The sequence below is a fragment of the Zychaea mexicana genome (genome assembly GCF_025766255.1).
Source record: "Zychaea mexicana strain RSA 1403 chromosome Unknown BDB00scaffold_14, whole genome shotgun sequence".
Lineage (NCBI taxonomy): Eukaryota > Fungi > Mucoromycota > Mucoromycetes > Mucorales > Lichtheimiaceae > Zychaea > Zychaea mexicana.
Genome location: NW_026516677.1, coordinates 121,324 through 140,080, shown reverse-complemented (window position 1 = coordinate 140,080; position 18,757 = coordinate 121,324). Strand labels below are relative to the sequence as shown.

The window sequence follows — 18,757 nt, the reverse complement described above, 5'->3', positions numbered from 1 at the left end:
ATGGTATTGTTTGTTTGGTTGTAAATTCACTTTCGCTTTCGGTTTTACCGAGGCGACATACGTTCTTCAAAACGACGCACACGTCCAGAAATGCCACCACTATCTTCTGGTGGTGGAGCTGGAGAAGGCGAGGTGCTGCCACCACGCGGGTTCATCTCATATGCCTCGCGGTTTGGACCAGGTGTATACGTGGGTGGCGGTGCAGAAGGTGGCACGCTGTATTGGCCATTGTACTGGGCAGGGCTGACCCAACCGCCGCCTTGCTGAGGAGGTGGAGGTCCATGTGCATAGTATGGCTGGTTGGTCGCATAAGGCGGTGGTGCTGCCGTACTAACATAGACGGCACCCTTGTTGTTAAGCGTTCGATATCCGCCGTAACCACAGCAACCGTAGCACAGGCATCGGAAAATGCAGAACAACACCAACAAGCCCACAACAATAATAACTGGAATTGCAATCTGCTTATTGTTCTCGATCCAGTTCTTGGCATTATCACCTATTATAAAGGGTTAGTCAGTTGTCTTTTTTCAAAACTGCTGATGTGTATGTAGTCAACATACCAAAGTTATCCAGACTGCATTGTTGGTTCTTGCAAGCACCGCCAACACCACATGGTGTACCGTCAATGAAATAGCCGTTAAATATCAAACACGAGAAACTACCGGGGTTATCACAGATCATTTGGCAGGATCCAGATGCTGATCCACAGGCTCTAGAGATATTCATGTCTGAGCCACGCTGTCGACATTGCTGGTCACGCGATGTACATTGGCCAGAGGCACATTGCAAATGGTCACCGCACGATTCACCGTCTGTTTTGTACTCATCCTTGGGACAATCACCAGAGTCACCCGGGCATTTTTCCTCTACATCACATTGAGACACTGCAGCTCGACATACAGTATCTTTAGGACGAGGCTGACAGTTTTCGCAACAGAGATCCGAGCTATCACTAATGATTGACAACCGTGGTGATAAATTAGCTTTGTTCCCAATATGATCTGACAAATATCTCCACACCCTTTTTTTCTTCTAAAAACTTACTCGCACTTGGCATTGTTGATAAATTTACAGGTAGAAGCATCACAGCAGGTACTGTTGTTTCCTCCTGGATCACAGTCCTCGCCGTCTTCTTTGATACCATTGCCACACATTTGCAAGGTTGCTATTGTACGGCTACCGGGATCTAATAGTTACACAGCATTATTAAAAGCTATCTAGTATGAACTTAACAAAAACCGACGCTATTTATATATCCATTACCTTCCAAGCAAGAACCGAGTTGAGGAAAAGCCTCACAGATCATGCTGGTTGTGCAGGGACTGAAATCGTCTGTAGATATGTTACTGGATGGGTTCATGATAAAAGTGCCTCCAGCGTCACATTCCGTTGAGCTCAGAGGGCAGCACTGACAAGATGACCCACTGCAAGGACAGGTATCTGGGGTACAATCATGGATCGATCCTATAGGCACGTATTCACAACTTTAATTTAGTCTATGGTCGCATTAGATAGATAAATAAAAATAACATACCAAAGTTGTGGCCAATTTCATGCGCAACCACAGCCCACTCGTCGCGAGCTAATAAAATTTATATTAAATGGAAAAAAAATCGCCAAGTTACGATTAAGAATAAGCAATAAGCAAGGTGTCCTATGACACAAAACAACGACAAAACAGGAAACGCTTAACTTACTGATGGATGAAACACCCGTTCCGGAGGTATAGACACGTTGACCTTGTTGAGTTGTGGCTACAGCATCGGTGGTGCACAATTGATTGAGCCATGCAACGCCTACTTCGATGCCAGACCTAGTTTGTCATCCGCAATATCAGCTATCTAATCACAATACAACAACCCACACAGAATACGGGAAGAAAAAAAAGCACGTACGCGCAGCTTGTCATAAGATGCCATAAACTAGCACCATCGTTACCAAGACCTCCACGCCACTGGCTGAAATCACTCAGTCGGTTTGTGATGGTGTACGCAGTTGAACAATCCCGGTTCCACCCTTCGCTGGAAGACGGAGTAGACGGACAGGCGTTGTCCTTGACGGTGATATTGATCAAACCGAGTTGGACATTAAAACTGCGTTCGTAGACACCCGAAGCAGTATTGAAATCGTTGATGATCTGCTCTCGAGCGCGGTCAGCAGATTGGTAATATTTCGCATAGGTACAGTCAGCCGCTGCATTACATTGAAATTGTTGCTTAGTGTGAGTAAAACATAAAACATGTACGCTGCAACATTTTTATCCCTTTCTTTACCTGCTCCAATATAGGCAACTGTCATAATAGATGATGTTTAAGGTGAAATTTCAGTAAAAGAATTAATTCCTGGGACCATCATATGTAATGGGAGAGACTCTTACTCTTCTTTGAGGTAGGACATCCTGCTGGTGGTGCTCTTTTGCGTAGCATCCCTCCATCAAAGCCCTGAAGAGCATTGAAACTCGATGGATCGGCAAATCCACCCAAAGCATTTTGCTGCTGAGGAGCGCTCATCATCATGTTCTTCGTCAGACCATGTTCGCTTCTTGGAGTACCACCATGAACAAGTGGATCAAATCCACATGCGGGCATGTACGTTGTTGTATCTTGGTTCTCTCGTCGATCCAGTAATGATGTCAAAACTGTATCCGAGTCGCGGTAAATAACCATATGAGCACCAAGGTGTTGCTCGCCGAGCTCGGCATCATCGGATCGCTTCGTCATCTGATAGTTGCTGGTTGCTTTGATATGGTACATGTCATTTCCGGTACGGAATGCCCCTTCGAATACTGGATACGGCAGGTCGTGTCTGATTGATTTTTATGTATGTATCGAATTTATTATTAGGGCAATTAGCACTTCAAATAACCTCTGCCTGCAACAACACAACAACAAAATCATGCATAGTTCTTTACTTGATATCTCTGCGAATCATGATGCGTGCCCAGCCAAGAACACCTGACTCATCCTCAGCCGCATAATCGTCTCGCCATATACCTGCTTGATCTTCTTGCCAACGAGTTGAAGAATAGGATTCTTCAACGACAAAGCCACGATATACGCGATATTCGTGGGGTCGTACTCGTTCCTCTTTATCAGCGACGGTGATAACTGCATTGGGATGGAACAACTCGTCGTTGGGATGCATATGCAAGTAAAATGTCTGGTTGAATGCCGACACGGACAGTCGTAAAATGTCGTCATGTTCAATAGCTCGAGGATGTGTCGGTTGATATGCGGGATTGGGGGTCAAGTCGCGTTTACGAAAGAAGTTTTCAGGACGTGTTGCAATATCCAACTGAATTGATTGCAATCCTTCAACTCTTGCAAGTTTCCGGTTATTAACGCTGTGAGCTAAAGTTACATAAAGAGTCGGTGCTTAGTGATACGCAGGAGCAGTAAAGGCATAGAGATAATAATAAGCACAGAATATATTACCATGAGCCCAAGGCAGCAATAGTAATGCGAGACACAGCAGGTACGTTGCTGACCTGAAATGTCGCCGACGCAAAGTCATTGATGTATGAAAGAGAAAAGGAAAGTTTTAATGAAAATACGGCGAAGGTTTTCTGGTGCCTTTACCTGGTAATACACAGAGCCGCAAAGCGGACGGTCGGAAGCCAACATACGTGAGCAGAAAGATATCTTTAGAAATCATCCCAGCCACACATGCACACTCCACACAAACACAGAAAAATAGTACGGTAAATCGGAGCAAAACCTGCTGTGTTCTCGATTGATTATTATACATGATACCGTTCTTCAGGCCTCCCCGGAAACGGTATGGAAGTTCGTTTGAATGCATGCTTCTCAGTTCTATACTGTTGTCATGCAGACACGTACATATTACCATTGTAACAACTGTAGAAAATTGAAAGGTTTGACTCCCTCCCCCACGCATAAAGCACGTTAGCTTAGCATTGTTACACTATTGTTTTTCTAAATAAAGAAATTTTGTCCCTGATTTCGGTATATGATCCGGAAACAGAAGAATGTATTATTAAGGTGGCAGTTGACTAGAGCAAAAGACATTTCTGATTAGTCCCTTATCACTTGGGAGCTGTAGAAAGGACAAGCTAGAAGACGTGGTGTGGATATTGGTGAGATCAACTGAGGAGCTATGGTTGTGCTTATCGTATTATTGCACCGTTCTTAAAAACACAGCGCATACTGTATATATGCCCGTCCGAGGCTTTTTTGTTAAGAAAGGTCTACTACATAACCATTTTCAAACCAGTTATGAAATCTGACAATGGCAGTGCATTTTAATAATGGTTTTTTCCACTTATTTCACTGTATGAAGACTGTCAGCAATGATAAGTCGAGAGATTCCAACAGAGCCCGTTTCGTTATCGGATAATGTCTCCTGTCTCTTGGGTCACCCATGAAGATGCATCGTGATGATGCTCAAACAACAGGATAAAACTACTAAAGTAAAGTTAGCGGATAAAGTAGATCTACATTCTTTTTAACGGAAAGATAGTGCCAAAACAGATAAATGTGCTGATAAAGAAAATAACACGAGGTCAGAAAGATAGAAAGAAGAGAGAAGTAACAGAGTAAACGAGATATTGGTGTGTCCTTGTGGGTAAGGGGATGGCGATGCCGTATCAACTGATTTTAAGCAGTGGTGCTTCTGTTGCCGATTCATCAATGCTGTACTCGGAATCTAGATGACTTGTCGATTTGAATAGCATTCTTATCCAAACGGATTTAAGTATAAGAGCATACGCGACCTTACAAGTCATTCCAAAGACAACCTTTTTTTATTTCGCAAATGACTGTACTACTAAGTTACTGCTACTACGACCAATGGCGCTTTCAATGGTCGTCTTTCTGTCTTTCGACAGACTTTCGATAGCGATATTCCAAGTAATCATCGGATGTCCGTGCAATAATATCATGTGGTACATCTTCATTAGCGGGTCGCAACTTTGGAATTACTGGGCTCGGCATATCCGTCAACTTTACGCCACTTTCAGGTTGCAAAAAGTACGCAATAGAATATCGATCCTTTTTCTCTTGCTCTGGTGTAAACACAACACGATGGAAAGGGGCATGGAATAGACCATGCGTCCAGTAGCTCAGCATGCCGGCAACATTGACTAGAAACAACAAAATGCCTTAGTACAAAAGTGTCTAATTTTCTTTTCTTCCCGTCCCAATATCTTCTGTTTACGATGTGCTTTCGTCACTGCAAAAAAAAGAAAAGTGATAATACGAACCTATCATAGCATTCCCGTTTAGAGGAGGCACAGAGATCCATTCACCATTTTCCTTCAACTTCACTTCCAAGCCAGGTACATCCGTATGTAAAAGCAAGGTGATTGTTCCAAAATCGGTGTGCTCGCCAGCCTGGAGCTCATCCTTGTGTTTCTCTGCATCGCCGCGTGGATATCGCTGGAGACGGAGCACACCCGGCGTTTTGGGCATGCTGTAGCGATGCCGCTGACTTAGCCAATCACTTGTACCTCCGTCATCTCTGGATGGCTGCTGTTGTTCAAAGGGGAGCTATTTTTTTGCACAAACCAGAATAAATATCAATCATTGGAAAAGAGAGATGCCGAAAGTACTTTTTATGTTGCATAGCGTAAAGTATAGGCTACCTTGAGTCCCATTGAAATTAACTCCAATACTTGCAAAGCCACGGCGTGCAGGTCCTGTGTGTTGTTTACAGCAGTGTGCATATGTGAGTGTGACAAGCAAACATGGTCTTTTTCTCAATAGTGCCAGTATCAGCACACCTTCGAGAACGCCTCAATGTCATTTTTATGCTCCAAGAACGTGATTGGCATCGGATGACTAGGGTTATTATCGTCTCTGAAAGGTATGAAGTCGTACGCTCTACAAAATAATTATGATATCATAGTGTGTTGTTGATAATCAGCCCCTTTGTTTATAGTACGTTTCTTTGCTCAAAACCCTCATGTTGATTGAAACGCGGTTTCCGCTTTTTTTCTATAGTACTCACTCCTTATGATCTGGCTGTGCTTTGTTTCCGTAATCCGACCTGAAGTGTACAAAGTACAATCAATCATCAGATGAATATCTTTGTTCAAGATGATTGTGTTGTACGCATTATAAAAATGCATGAATAGGACAAAGAATATGTTCATACCTCTGGTTGTAAAGACTGAGGTATCCTTCAAAGGACTCGCCCACTTTGGTATATTCAGCCTTCTTCTCAGCCGGCAACTCGAAGAATTCCATACTCTATAGTAACCAGTTATAATAGGGTGTCATCAACTTTAAAAGCTTAAGCGTTTAAAAATATCATATGTATCTTACCAGATCAAAAGCTTGTGCGACTTGGGACGAAGACAACGAGTGATTGATAATGTAAAAGAGGCCCGGCGTTTTGCACGCATTAAAGACTTGCTCTGCAATGACATTGCGTCTAGCATCAAAGTCAGAAAAATCAACCACTGGGATGCTTGGGACAGTCATTCTTAGGTAATGAAAGAGAGACACAAAAAGAGGAAGAAATGAAAGAAAGTGAAGAGGGAAAACAGATTATTATGCAATAACCCAATCGTGTGACATAAAAGAATTGTTTACATTGGTGATTACGCATCCCATGCACACAACTAAAAAAGGCATTGTCGATAATGAGGAAATAAGATGGCTTACACTCTGTACACTGTAAAGCCGATAATGTATGACTTGATCTTTATTATGCAGCATCGGGTTGATCACGTCGTGAAAAACCAGTGCTTAAACTTTTGTTTCGTTCCTGTTTTTGGGTCGGCGTACCATGGGCTTAGGAACTATCGGAGGAGGTATCATCATCATTGGATTCAAGGTAGCTTGTGATTGTCGCAGCGCTTGGAACAAATTTTTTTTTTGGCCCTTAGGCAAATTGAGTGTCCAGGAGGAGTGACTGACTATCGGTACCGATACACATATGTGAAAGTAGGGACAGAGGATGAACATAAAAGAAGCAAAAGACAAAGAGAAAATAAAGCTAAATATTTGTTCGTCGAAATATGACAGAGGCATGAGCTACCACTGCCTGTGGTGTGAATGGCTGTTCATCAAAGATGACAGCCCAGTGTGCGCACCATATGGCTTGGATGATGGCGATGCATAGGAGTGCGGTTAATTTCGAATTGTGTCTTGGGAAAGTGGCATTCTGAATAACTCGGCTGATTGTAACAAGGTCAGGGTCCGCGAAATTAATCGGTGCCCATGTTTGCCGCCAGACCAATTCTTTCTTTGGACAAAAAAACAAAAAGCGGTTGGTGTCCTCTATGCTGGCGTTGCAGATCCGGCAGCATGATGACGCAAAATGATGGCACGATATGATGAATTTTCGATGCTGTGGGTAAAGTCTTGTGGAACAACACTTTGAACAAGATTACACTACATAATAAAAAGTTGGGGTCAGTTTTATTACTCTGTCACTTGTGCCATGTATCATATAATCTACCTTAAGTTGCCATAATGCTTTGACCATTGGGGAACGTCCGATTTCGCTGTTGCTGGATCCACTGGCATCTGCAACTTTTTTTCTTGTTGGAATAAATAGATACCGCATTGCGGCATCTTTAAAGAGTAGATATACTCTTTATGTACTAAAAAAAGAAAGGCACTTAATAACTTTTTCTTTAGTTACATATCATCACATCAATATTAAATCTGTTATAATCATACCATATAAGTGCAAGCCATATATAGTCACGCGCTGCAGCATGTTACTGCAAGCTTTCTTCGATCACTGACAAAGTCGGTGTAGTCTTTTACTTGAAGTGGACCGGATACTTCAATGATGCATACCTTGATGCCAGTTGCAGATAAGGTCACTTTCCCATTAACATTGGCATTTTCAAAGCACCTACATACGGCTCTTTATCCTTATTTACCATAGAGCTCTATGCTAACTTCCCATACGGCTCTGAAGATCTTCTTTCTCCATCATGCGATACGTCGTAGTCAATTTGCTGCGTCGATCTCATTTTTGTTTCACCCCTAAAATGATGATTAGAAAAAGCGAGAAACCGAAACAGAGTGAAATGATCATACCACATCCAGTCTACTTCATGCGCATCATGCAGAAGTCGATCACATAAAGGTGCCAGGAGAAAAGCGACATAATTTTCTTCCTTTTGTGCTCCTTTCAAGAGGTTTCTTCCATTTTTTAATCGACGTCGACTATAATATTTCAAGTTAGACACCCAAACGATCCTCCAAAAACAATTTCATTTGACGCTTACTAAACATTATATATTTCTAAGACGGTCTTTCTTTCTTTCTTTTCGTTTGTTTATGCTGTTGCTGTTGTCATCACAGCTGTTTTTCTTGGCATATCGTATAGTTTTTTAAGTCGATCTTCAAAAGGTTCCACTTGATCCATCTTGCTTTATTTCAATTTTACCTACCAGCTTACACCTTTTGAGGTTGTGAAGGCATGACGAACTTGTAAGCCACTCGGCGTTCCCTCAGCACAGGATATTAAAGCATTGTAGAAAGTAGTGGCCTGTGCAATAGCCATGACCGTAGTATAAAGCAATTCTTTTGTCTTTACAGTCTATAGAGATCAGGCAATTAGTTTTAAGTTGGAAACATGACACTTATCACGTTTTGAAGGTTCCCTTACCAATCCCTTCACAACTTCAACTGCAGTTTTCTTAGCAGCAGATACACATGCTTGACTAACATGTATATCCGGAATTATAAATGAAAATAGTATCAAGATTGTTGTCAAGTACCGCCATTGCTCCTGTGACTAACTCTAGAATTCCAGAATTCAACACCCTATGCTTATTTGTTAACAAGAATGCATCTTAACACTTCATAAGAATGTTAATGAGTGGATTGTTACGTAAACGTTCGGCTCCAAATGTAGAACACAAGAACAAAATAAGACTGAAAGACGAGTTGAAACATACCAGCCATTCAAACTCGTGCTGTTGCTCATTTTTTTCGTCCTTGGATGCCATCTGTGCCACATACTGGGAAAGTTTTCTGTACACTGGCTTTGGGCCAAAGTCAAGCTCAAACAGATATGCAAAGTACTCAGCAAGGGCAGCAGGAGCACCTTTGCACATAGTGTCTACATCGTCCCCGAGTTGCTCCTTATTCTTCATCAACTTTTCTACAGACAAGCCATACCATGGCAGCATTCCTGTCATAAGATACAACAAGACATAGCCTAAAGCCTCTAGGTCACTGCGGACCGATTGTTCTATATCAACACAAGTGAGATTGTCAGTGGTGGAAACAAAATAGATAACAAATAACAGTAAAAAATCGTTGCTGCAACTTGACTTACCCTCTCCAGTGTCGGCGTCAACGCTTGAGAATAGTGGCGTGCCGACAAACTGAAGACCTTCCCTTCAGGCAACATGTTTTCCACCAACCATAAACCTTTTTGATAGCCCAAAATCAATAAGGTAAACCTTGTTCTCATCACCGTCCACCCCCATGACAATATTGTCGGGCTTAATGTCGCGATGCAGGATGCCCTTCGAATGAATGAACTTCAGCCGCCGCAACTAAATTTCCAATGTCAACATATTAGTCGTCTATTTCAATTGTGAACTACCCATATCAAACAAACATAATCTACAATACTTTACCAACTGCAAGCCCAAAATACTAACTGTTCGTAGGGAAAACGACTTGTCGCACATCTCAAAGAGACTTTCAAGAGAGGCTAGAAGCAGGGAGTTGTTGTTCAGCGTATGTCTTTTCTCTTTACAGTTTATGACGCTTATGTAGTGTACTTACGACCCATCAAATCCATAACTAGAGCGTTATATTTGCCTTGAGTACCAAAGTACAACGGCTTGGGTGCTTGGCAGGTCCCCCTCGCAACAAGATCTTCATAGCATCGATACTCGCGGTACAAGAGCGAGCTCTTCTCTTTAGCTTCCACTTTGGCAGCGACAAGCTTGGACTCTACGGTGTCCACAGCTTTAAGTACAAAATTAAGTGTGACTATTCAGAATTTTGATCATTCACGCATCCATTCGTTACTCACCGAGATGCACTTGGCCTAGGGATCCGCACGGTTCGGTTCGGTTCGGTTCTTAAAGGGAACCGAACCGAACCGTCTAAAGCAAGAACCGAACCGACTAGAACCGACGAAAACCGTAGAACCGAAGAATCGAACCGAAGAACCGAACCCATCATGTATATAAAAAAGGCAAGATTCGGTATCTTTAAATGAAAGCTGATGTGTGTGTTCAAATGTCGCGGTATACTTGAATACTGCAGTAAAAAAGAATAATTTATTATTGTACATTGAACAGCGATCTCAAAATGAATAAGAGAAACAGAATGTAAACATTCTCATACGATGTGGGTCATTGCATGGTTAAAAGATTGAAGCACAGTTTTTACAAAAAAAAGTGGAGCTTATAGTACTTACTTAGAGCGACTTAGTATTACTAGTACAATATGTTATCGTAACATTGGAGGAATTGAACCACAACCGGCAGTACATACAGCTGCTGTGTCTCTACGTGTGTATAGTGTATAGTGTCTCATAAAAGGCAAAGGGTGAATGGGTAAGATAATTCTGTTATGAGCCCCAGAATGCGCAATCTCAAACGGAATGCACAAACTTGATAAAACTGATCGAGAAGCCATGATAAATCTAGTTAAGTAGTACGTCATGGAGAAAAATGCATTGTGGGTAGCAAAGTAGAGGAACAAGTAATGATGTGCGTCATGGGCGGAGAAAGCAAGCTGCCGTCAGAAGAAGTGTTTTTTTTATTTTTTTCTCTTCTCTTCTTTACTATTTTTTACTCCCTTCTGCTTTTGCAGGTTTTGTTAAGTTTTTCAATAAAGTATGGCTTGCAAATACACTACTTCGTGGTCTTTTCGGAATAACATTGTTCGTAACTTCCATTATAGCCTACTTTATACTAATTACCAAAATCGCTGATTGCAATCTTCTGCCTCTCGGTTCTTCGGTTCTACTTATACAGAACCAGTTCGGTTCCGGTTCGGTTCTTGACAGGAACCGAACCGTATTTTCTCGGTTTCGGTTCGGTTCGGTTCCGGTTCTACGGTTCTGATACGGATCCCTAATTGACACCCAGTATGACGATATAATTGATGATTTAAATCTGGAGAAACCCCTCCGCGGTTATATCACTCTACGACGTGAAATCGCACACGGTTCCAGCATTTCAGGATACAATGGAATCCAGAAATATAATGGTAAGTTGTCCTTTTTTTGTTTTATCTTTTTACATGGTATTAATAACCCGAGGCATTGTTATAGAAGTATATTTTGAGCAAACGGGGTATCGATTGGGATTCTTTGACTGCGAATATTACGAGTAAGTGGTTAAAGAAGTTAGGCTTAGTTGCACAATGTTTAGCAGAAACAACAAAATATAAAATGATTTTAGGATCGAGAAATAAGAATTGAGACCGAACGTATTAAACGTCTTCTATATGTGGCTAGTGAGCGAACAAGTGTAAGTTTTTCTCTTTTTTAATGTTTGGCATAAATGAGAGTTTTCTATTTCGGTTATTGACGCGAACTTGACGCGAACTTTCTTGTTAAGAGCACCTGCAGCGGTCGCTGTTAAGAACCTGTTATGTTAAATTTAACCAGTTTATTTAACGCCCAAACCAATTGTCGCCAAAAAGGCTGGCGAGAACGAAATGATGGGTGAAGGCCAGCAGGTCCCATCGGTCAAAAGACCCATCGGTCAAAAGAAAGCCAAGGCCAACAAAAAAAACACGCTCAAGGCGACGAAGAAGGAGGAGATTCGATCGAGAGACACGTATAGCAACGACGTCGAAATTCTTTCCATGCCCGCCCTGCCCGTCATACTACTCCTTACTCTTGTATCAAAGGCTGCTATTGGTAGTTGGCGTACATCAAACCCATAGTCATTTGGGTAAGTTTTATGGTTGTTTGAAGTGTTAAGATGCATTCTTGTTAACAAATAAGCATAGGGTGAACTCCTTATTATATTGCAACGAAGTATTGAAAATAGTTGGTCCTGAGTCATTCTCAATTGTGATCCATGTTTGAGAGATTATCAATATGGTGCTAATTATGTAATATTTGATTCATCCATGTGTGTGGTGTTCTCTCTACTGCATTTTAATGGTTACGAAGAAGATGGCGGAGTGGGTTGAGTTATTTGGATCAAACTCAAAGTAGTGTAGTTTCACCACAATGAGTGAGTATATCGGCATAATCGGAATACCGAATCTGCACTCGACATTCGGACGACTCCTCCTTTTGCAAGCCCTTGTATGTGCATGAGCCTGCCTTCGTTTGATCGCTTGCACTCCATACACCTTCATATTTATCAGACATACTGGCGGCAGCACGACGAATTTCGTCTGGACGGGCTTCTTGCTGTGCAATACGGTCTCGCTCCTGAAAAATTTCAAAGAAAAAAGAGAATAATGAGGGCTGGGTTACTTCCAAGATGGTGATAATTGCTAATAGAGAAGAAAGGTCGTGGAGTAGAAGTAGCAATGACAGCAGGGATCGCAAATGATATGCATACTCTTTCAGTTTTTTTATACTCTGGATCTTCCCGCGCACGGCGTTGTCTTTGGCGATCTGCTGCGCGAAATGCATCACCCTCAGCGGCCCTTCTTCTTGCACGAGATTTTTGCTGACGTATATTCCTCGTTCGCAAAGTTGCTCAGGGCTACATCTAGGGTGCGCCAATTTACAGAACTTGCGAAAGAGAGACACGAAGAAAGTTGTCAAAAGGATGGCGATGCGTATTTTTTTGTTGTCTGAGTAGTGTCTGCTAATCTTCAGGGTCACATCTACTTCAGTAACTCTGTGCCTATAACCTAGACAAAGGCAGTTATATGAGACAGCTAAAGAGAATGCAAATGATACATATGTAGCACCACAAACAGGGATCTAGTGGATCCTTCTAATGTTTACGCATTCTCGAATGCTTCGTAAAAGCCATGGTTCTTACTGTTTCAGAAGGCGCTTTTCATACTTTACATGGAACGCCTAAAAGAGGGACTACTCTTCCCATCAGTTGCTTTCCATTCAAGGACCAAGACCGAAATATGACCCAGTGGATGCACAGCATTAGCAAAGATGTGGCTGTTGACGGTAGTCTCAGAATCGTACTTTGTGATGCTGGGGCAGTACAGACGTGGTTCATTAGCGGTAGATTTGAAAAATGTGCTGTGCGCTCTTTATGTATTCGCTCGGGCTGGTTCCATTATGCATGGGCTGACGAGGTAATGCGATGACATGGAAACTAGGATTATTCAGGATTGCTACGATACTGATTCCCATATCTCATTTAATTTCTCTCTCTGTTTTTTTAATAGTACACGACCTAAACTATGATCCAGCGGATGCACAGCATTAGCAAAGACGTGGCTATTGACGGTAGTCTCAGAAATGTGCTTTGTGATGCTGGGGCAGTATAGTCGTGGTTCATTAGCGGTAGCTTTGAAAGGTGTGTATTCGCTTTTGGGCTGGTTTTATTACTTTTGATGTTTGATTTGTATCTTTGCATCCTGAGTTAGGGTTAATCATTATTACATATTTGTGATTAGGTGATGTCAACTAATATGGTTATGCTTACGATAATTGATCCATCAAGTCATGATTCCATTGGCAGAATAGTTTTACGTAGTTAGTAGTTGGTCACGAACACTATCACTATACTTTTTTCTCTTGTCACTTGCTTACAACAATGAAAAAATATCGACAGTATCAAGACGAGAAACATGTTCACAAGTCATAGAATGATTTTCAAAAACAATCAATATATCTGATAACGATCCCACTATCTCCAACTATGCCATATCAGTGCATGATGGATCTTATAGAATAGTTTTTGTTCGGGTCAAATTTTTTAAAAGGATTTGAGTGGTTGTATTCGTGAAGCCTTTTCTTTGACACATTAACATTTTAAGTGCATATAAATATTGCTTATCCCGCTTGGAATTGTGATACCAATCAACAAATATGTACATACTGATCCATCGTGAGAAAGACCGAGATAGAAAGCTTGAAGTTGTGCATAACGTCAACTGCATTGCCTGTAAAATTGAAAACGGTGAGTCCAATGATGGAACGTGCGAGAGCAGCAGCTGTTCGATAACCCGCCTTTTGGTAAATGTATGATAGGAATGTAAATAAAAGTGTTTGGGTTGTGAATCATGGCGCGATTCATAGATACGTCAAATTGGATCGAGATAAAATACATTATGCAGTAGGTCACTATACTGTTATATTATCATAGTCAAAACTGATAATATAACTTTTTTATCGATATGGGTTGACTGATATGCTGTTCATATACACAAACTTTTTCCACTGCTAGTAATATGTCATTAGGTCCATCTCTAAATATATGTATACAGTTAGTTATTATGGTTTTCCAAATATTGTTTAGTATTATCATTTTCTTCCACCCTTGTTGTATTATTTTTTTCAAATATGTATCTTTGAAAATTTGTACAGTATACGACGCAGAGTTTAGAGAAGGCATTAGATTTCTTTTCCAAGAAATGCATCAACTGTCAGCACATTTAGAGTTATAGTATCTATATTCAACATTGTGTAATGAGCTGTCAAACTAACAGGTAGTATGTAGTGGTACTTTTTTCGTCAACTTTTTCTATATTAATGTATAGCCAGATGTGTTTAATTGATAATCCTTGTGTGGCGTAATAAGGAAGGGCTGAACTTGATTTAATGCATTTCTGTGTCTTAGGAAGTTGCAATGCACCATGCTCTACCGAAAGCGTTACAGTTCCTAGCCCCTTTTACATTGCAGAGGTAGATTTATAGTCAGTCTTTTAGTATAAAAGGTTCGCTTTTCTACAGAACGCCTTTGCTCTATATCAAATAAATTTGTGATCCTCACTCATTGTAAGTCGTCTTTTCATTGTTTCACTACTATGCACCTTCAAATCTATTCATTAATTATTAACATGTACACGCTTATAGTAAACAAGACGAACATGGTTCAAGTTTTCTCTCTCCAACGCCTTTCTCTTTCCGTGGTTTTGGCCTCGATGCTGGCTTCGGTGCTGGTTTCTGCTGATGACACTTGCTATGCTCGTGGTGAAGCTTGTTATATTGGTAGTCCAACTCCTTGCTGCTTCGATCATAAATGCCAAGGGAAAGGGAATGAAATTAAACAATGCATGTAACCGGAATCATGAATGTTTTGCGCGCTTAAATTTTGTTATGTACATTTTCATGAATAAAGTGGTGTTAAAGTGTCAAAATCAGCTTAAACATCTCATTACTTGCCAATTTTTCTTTGAACATGTTAACAATGAAGCGTATAGGACAACAGGTTTTGTCATGCAAACAACAATAAAGATTTTTCTCTTTAAAAAGCTAAGGCAATCACAGGCTCGCGACAATTTTCGCAGCGCCTGATATTGAGAAAGAACGTTTCTTTTCTTCAGAATGTGACAGTTAGCGCCTATTACTACATAGTATTGCCTCCATAAATTTATGTAAGGTACAGTATAATGGATCGAGTGCCTTTCTCCAACAGTCGTGAAAGAGCAATTAATCGATTGCTAGATTATATATTACAACATCAACACAGAAGGGAAGATTTTTCAAACCTGTTGGCTAAAACGATACTGACATACTAATTAAGTCTGATGTGCGTAGTGTTGTTGAAACCATCAGCTCTTTGGCGGGTCATAGGTGGATTGTATGTACAAATATGAAAGGCACGTCATTTTAATTTATGGAGCATCAAAGTATCATATTTTTGTGCGCGCTGCTGTGTATACATTGGTATAAACGCGGAAATGCTATTATACGCATTTAACCACACCAGTGACATTTACCAGTACTCTTCATTACAGAAAAGGCAGCTTTAACTGCTTATATTGTATTAAGATTTTGATGATTTCTGAAAAGCATGAACAAGATCTTCAACAGCAAACCAGCTGCCGAATGCAAGACCTACTGTGCCGAAGACTAGAATAAGAAAGTTCCAGGCAAGTACATATAAGGATTTGTTACCAAACCCTGTAAGGCGAAAATAGCATAGGACGGGGATTATAAAGATAGTAGTAGAACAGCCTACAGCACCAAACAGGGCCATCAAAAGATCGAAAAACGGAACCACACAGCCGATCGTTGCACAAGCGATCATCGTCAACAAACGGAAACCGATACGGAAGACAAGCTCTCGTCTGCGACCCCAACGTTCGACTGTAATGTTCATTCGTTCTTCGCATTCGAGCGTAAATGTAATCAAAAAAATCGGAGCGGACATGATCACACTAATCGTGATCAAAGCAATGCTTATTGTACGTGGGATACCATCGGGAAGGCTGTTGTACATTGGATTTTGTACTGATGCTCCATAAACGTAATAGCCTGGGACGGCAATTAGAATGTAAAGGAAGACACAGGTTGTCAAGCTAGTAGTAATGACACGGGTCCAATGCTGTGGTTTTTTCATCGCTGCTTCAATACTGGGAAACGCAACGTTACCACTGAAGCTGACGGAAATGTTGGATAAAGCCGCAGGATACCCTTGCCAAATGATGCTGTTGTGGATGACAGGTGGGCTATCACCAAGGCGGCTGTTTTCATCGATACCGGCCACGATCACACAGATGAGTGTTGTGATGATTATAGCTAGCGCGCCAAAAACGCTAGTCCAACCTGTGTCCTTCATGCTTTTGAAAAAGACATATGGGAAGGAGACCAATGCACAAAATATGATGGTCCATTGTACTTGTCCAATTTCTGCTGCAGTACCGCGGCAAACTATACATAAGGACGGCAAAGTATACCAAGAAGAAAAGAGGAGCAGCATCATGAGATTATTATATTTGTCCATAGACTTTTGGCTTCTTCATAAACACACACATAAAGGTGATTCCTGACTCACGTTGATTCATGTTAGCACCAGCAAGCACAAAATGCAGAATGGGTATACCAAGGACGATCCATGTTTGGAAAAAGAAAGCAAACCAGCCTCCGATTGGGCCAAAGGCGTCTTGGGCGACAGCAGGGATGGACGCAAGACGGACTGGATCTTGTTTGTTACGAGGATGGTATAGACATTGTATCAAAATAACAGAGCAATACTATCGATAAATTGAAAAAGAAAAAGGTTAAAGAAAGAAGCGCACTTCTTCTTCAGTGCCGAATAATGGCCAAGATGTTTACTTACAAGCGTCATCAACCAGGAAAGTATGATGAGCGCCAACGCACCCCAACCCCCTTTGCTCAGGGACTGAGATAAGCCCAACATACCAACACCGCAAACACAGCATACAATATTCCAATAAGCATGAAAGGAGCTGCCAGCCTGTGAGCGATCGCAGTCAATGAGTGTGGCAGCATGGTCAATACTGTGCGTACCTTTCTCGTCAGTAAAACCTGATAATGATGCTACATATTGAATGATAATCATGACCGTTGTGTGTTAGGCACTCTTATATTGTCACGAAATCAATACTTTACGGATATGATACCTGTATGCGTTGGTGCTGAAAATTCCGCCATGCAGGGGTGGTATTGGTAACTGGACTGGAAGCAAGAGACAAGATTTTTGTCTCTCTTTTTATACTTTTTTCTACGACAAGCTTTCACTTGATTTATCACCGATGGCAACAGCACAGTGCTATATGCGGTAAAAGAAGAAGGTACCTATACCGTATTGAACACGTATTATATGGATTTGCCTTTGAAATACAAATCAGCGCGGATGGTACATGTTGCTCGTATCTACAGTATTACCGAAACAGCACACACTAACGATCATCACATACAGAGCGCACCGTTTATATTATTTAAACCACCAAAGCACTGATGAGCTATGTAACAATATAGTTTGTCTGTAAACATGCTGTCGTCATTTTCTATATGCACTTCGTCAACATTTGTTTTCTACAAAAAATCACTTACATAAGCTGGCCCATAAGTTCCATCTTGAGACCTGTGGCGTGATCAAGTTTCAGGGGCGCCAGCAGATTTCATTCGCATATTGTATCTGGTACTGTGGGTATTGCAAGTCTATGGCTTGAGCCGCCCCATCAAGATCGACATGGTGGTATGTATTTTTACTTTTCAGTGCGGCCAAGTTTAATACGTGATTATGTTGTCATTGCTCAATGTTTTTCCTTTTGATATTACACGCTTCATACACATAAGAAATTCAATACGTTGTCGACAAACGCTTTTTTAAAGACATACATAGGACATGCATAAAGGGGGTGAAGTACAAGATCATTCGAAAACCGACACGCTCTTAGCCGTTGTTATGCGCCATCTTTTCCAAGGACCGCCACGAAGAGATGTTGTATTTATGTTCCCCCATACGTATTTGCGCGAAGCGTACGTAGTCGCTGTCCAGCCTTGTAGTTATTACACCGCGTTGCCGCATATACTCGAATGAATACTGGCTGCACGCACTCCTCACCTCTCGTCACGCTATCAGAAGATCAATGTAGCAAGAACCCGCTCATCGGGGTTGCTTCGATAATTACTGTAGCTATATCGCGATATGCAGTGAAGTGCAGGCGCCATATCTAGCGACCAACATCATATAAAAACGTAGACGGTATGCCAAAGAAACAAAAAGTTACTCAACAGGTAATGATCAGCGTGTCTAAAATACAACTCGTGCATCCTTGACTGACCGTTGCTTCAGATCCTCGCCGAGAAAAATGTTGTTGGCAGAATAGGTCAGATCCGCCACCCAGCTTGACAGTCGTTGATCATTCAGAACAACACATGCTCAAAATTAAGCAAGCCGAAGTATTTTGAAGAAGGAAAACAGATCTGATAGCTAGTAATCGTACTG

At 41.4% G+C, this 18,757-nt stretch overlaps 6 protein-coding genes across 6 annotated transcripts; 1 reads left to right on the top strand and 5 right to left on the bottom strand.

The window, feature by feature from the left end:
• Positions 1–44: 44 nt before the first annotated feature.
• Positions 45–3,513, bottom strand: BDB00DRAFT_869347 (Metallo-peptidase family M12-domain-containing protein; the record flags this gene model as incomplete). The annotated part of the gene is made up of 11 exons (XM_053126591.1): positions 45–496; positions 561–952; positions 1,045–1,186; positions 1,264–1,464; positions 1,535–1,582; positions 1,698–1,813; positions 1,896–2,193; positions 2,274–2,291; positions 2,378–2,805; positions 2,912–3,350; positions 3,435–3,513. The coding sequence occupies 11 exons, from the start codon at positions 3,511–3,513 to the stop codon at positions 45–47; spliced, it is 2,613 nt and encodes an 870-aa protein (XP_052982673.1).
• Positions 3,514–4,610: 1,097 nt separating this feature from the next.
• BDB00DRAFT_808762 (uncharacterized protein) lies at positions 4,611–6,497 on the bottom strand. Its single transcript, XM_053122431.1, has 7 exons — positions 6,285–6,497; positions 6,115–6,209; positions 5,968–6,006; positions 5,741–5,840; positions 5,603–5,656; positions 5,222–5,507; positions 4,611–5,101 (listed from the first exon to the last, which is right to left on the bottom strand). The coding sequence occupies exons 1-7, from the start codon at positions 6,441–6,443 to the stop codon at positions 4,818–4,820; spliced, it is 1,017 nt and encodes a 338-aa protein (XP_052982672.1). The 5' UTR covers positions 6,444–6,497; the 3' UTR covers positions 4,611–4,817.
• A 586-nt stretch (positions 6,498–7,083) lies between these two features.
• Positions 7,084–7,779, bottom strand: BDB00DRAFT_117772 (uncharacterized protein). Its single transcript, XM_053116125.1, has 3 exons — positions 7,650–7,779; positions 7,426–7,570; positions 7,084–7,358 (listed from the first exon to the last, which is right to left on the bottom strand). The coding sequence occupies exons 1-3, from the start codon at positions 7,687–7,689 to the stop codon at positions 7,172–7,174; spliced, it is 372 nt and encodes a 123-aa protein (XP_052982671.1). The 5' UTR covers positions 7,690–7,779; the 3' UTR covers positions 7,084–7,171.
• An 813-nt stretch (positions 7,780–8,592) lies between these two features.
• BDB00DRAFT_892270 (kinase-like domain-containing protein) lies at positions 8,593–9,777 on the bottom strand. Its single transcript, XM_053128487.1, has 4 exons — positions 9,726–9,777; positions 9,575–9,651; positions 9,341–9,490; positions 8,593–9,268 (listed from the first exon to the last, which is right to left on the bottom strand). Exons 1-4 carry the CDS (start codon positions 9,739–9,741, stop codon positions 8,780–8,782), a joined length of 732 nt encoding a protein of 243 aa, XP_052982670.1. The 5' UTR covers positions 9,742–9,777; the 3' UTR covers positions 8,593–8,779.
• Positions 9,778–10,669: 892 nt separating this feature from the next.
• On the top strand, positions 10,670–10,954 carry BDB00DRAFT_808745 (uncharacterized protein; the record flags this gene model as incomplete). Its single annotated transcript, XM_053122430.1, has 2 exons — positions 10,670–10,701; positions 10,722–10,954. Coding segments are annotated over 2 exons (265 nt in total), but the record flags the coding sequence as incomplete, so codon positions are not given.
• Positions 10,955–15,826: 4,872 nt separating this feature from the next.
• BDB00DRAFT_945056 (transmembrane amino acid transporter protein-domain-containing protein) lies at positions 15,827–18,156 on the bottom strand (the record flags this gene model as incomplete). Its single annotated transcript, XM_053129498.1, has 4 exons — positions 15,827–16,713; positions 16,838–17,036; positions 17,123–17,331; positions 18,144–18,156. The coding sequence occupies 4 exons, from the start codon at positions 18,154–18,156 to the stop codon at positions 15,827–15,829; spliced, it is 1,308 nt and encodes a 435-aa protein (XP_052982668.1).
• Positions 18,157–18,757: the final 601 nt, after the last annotated feature.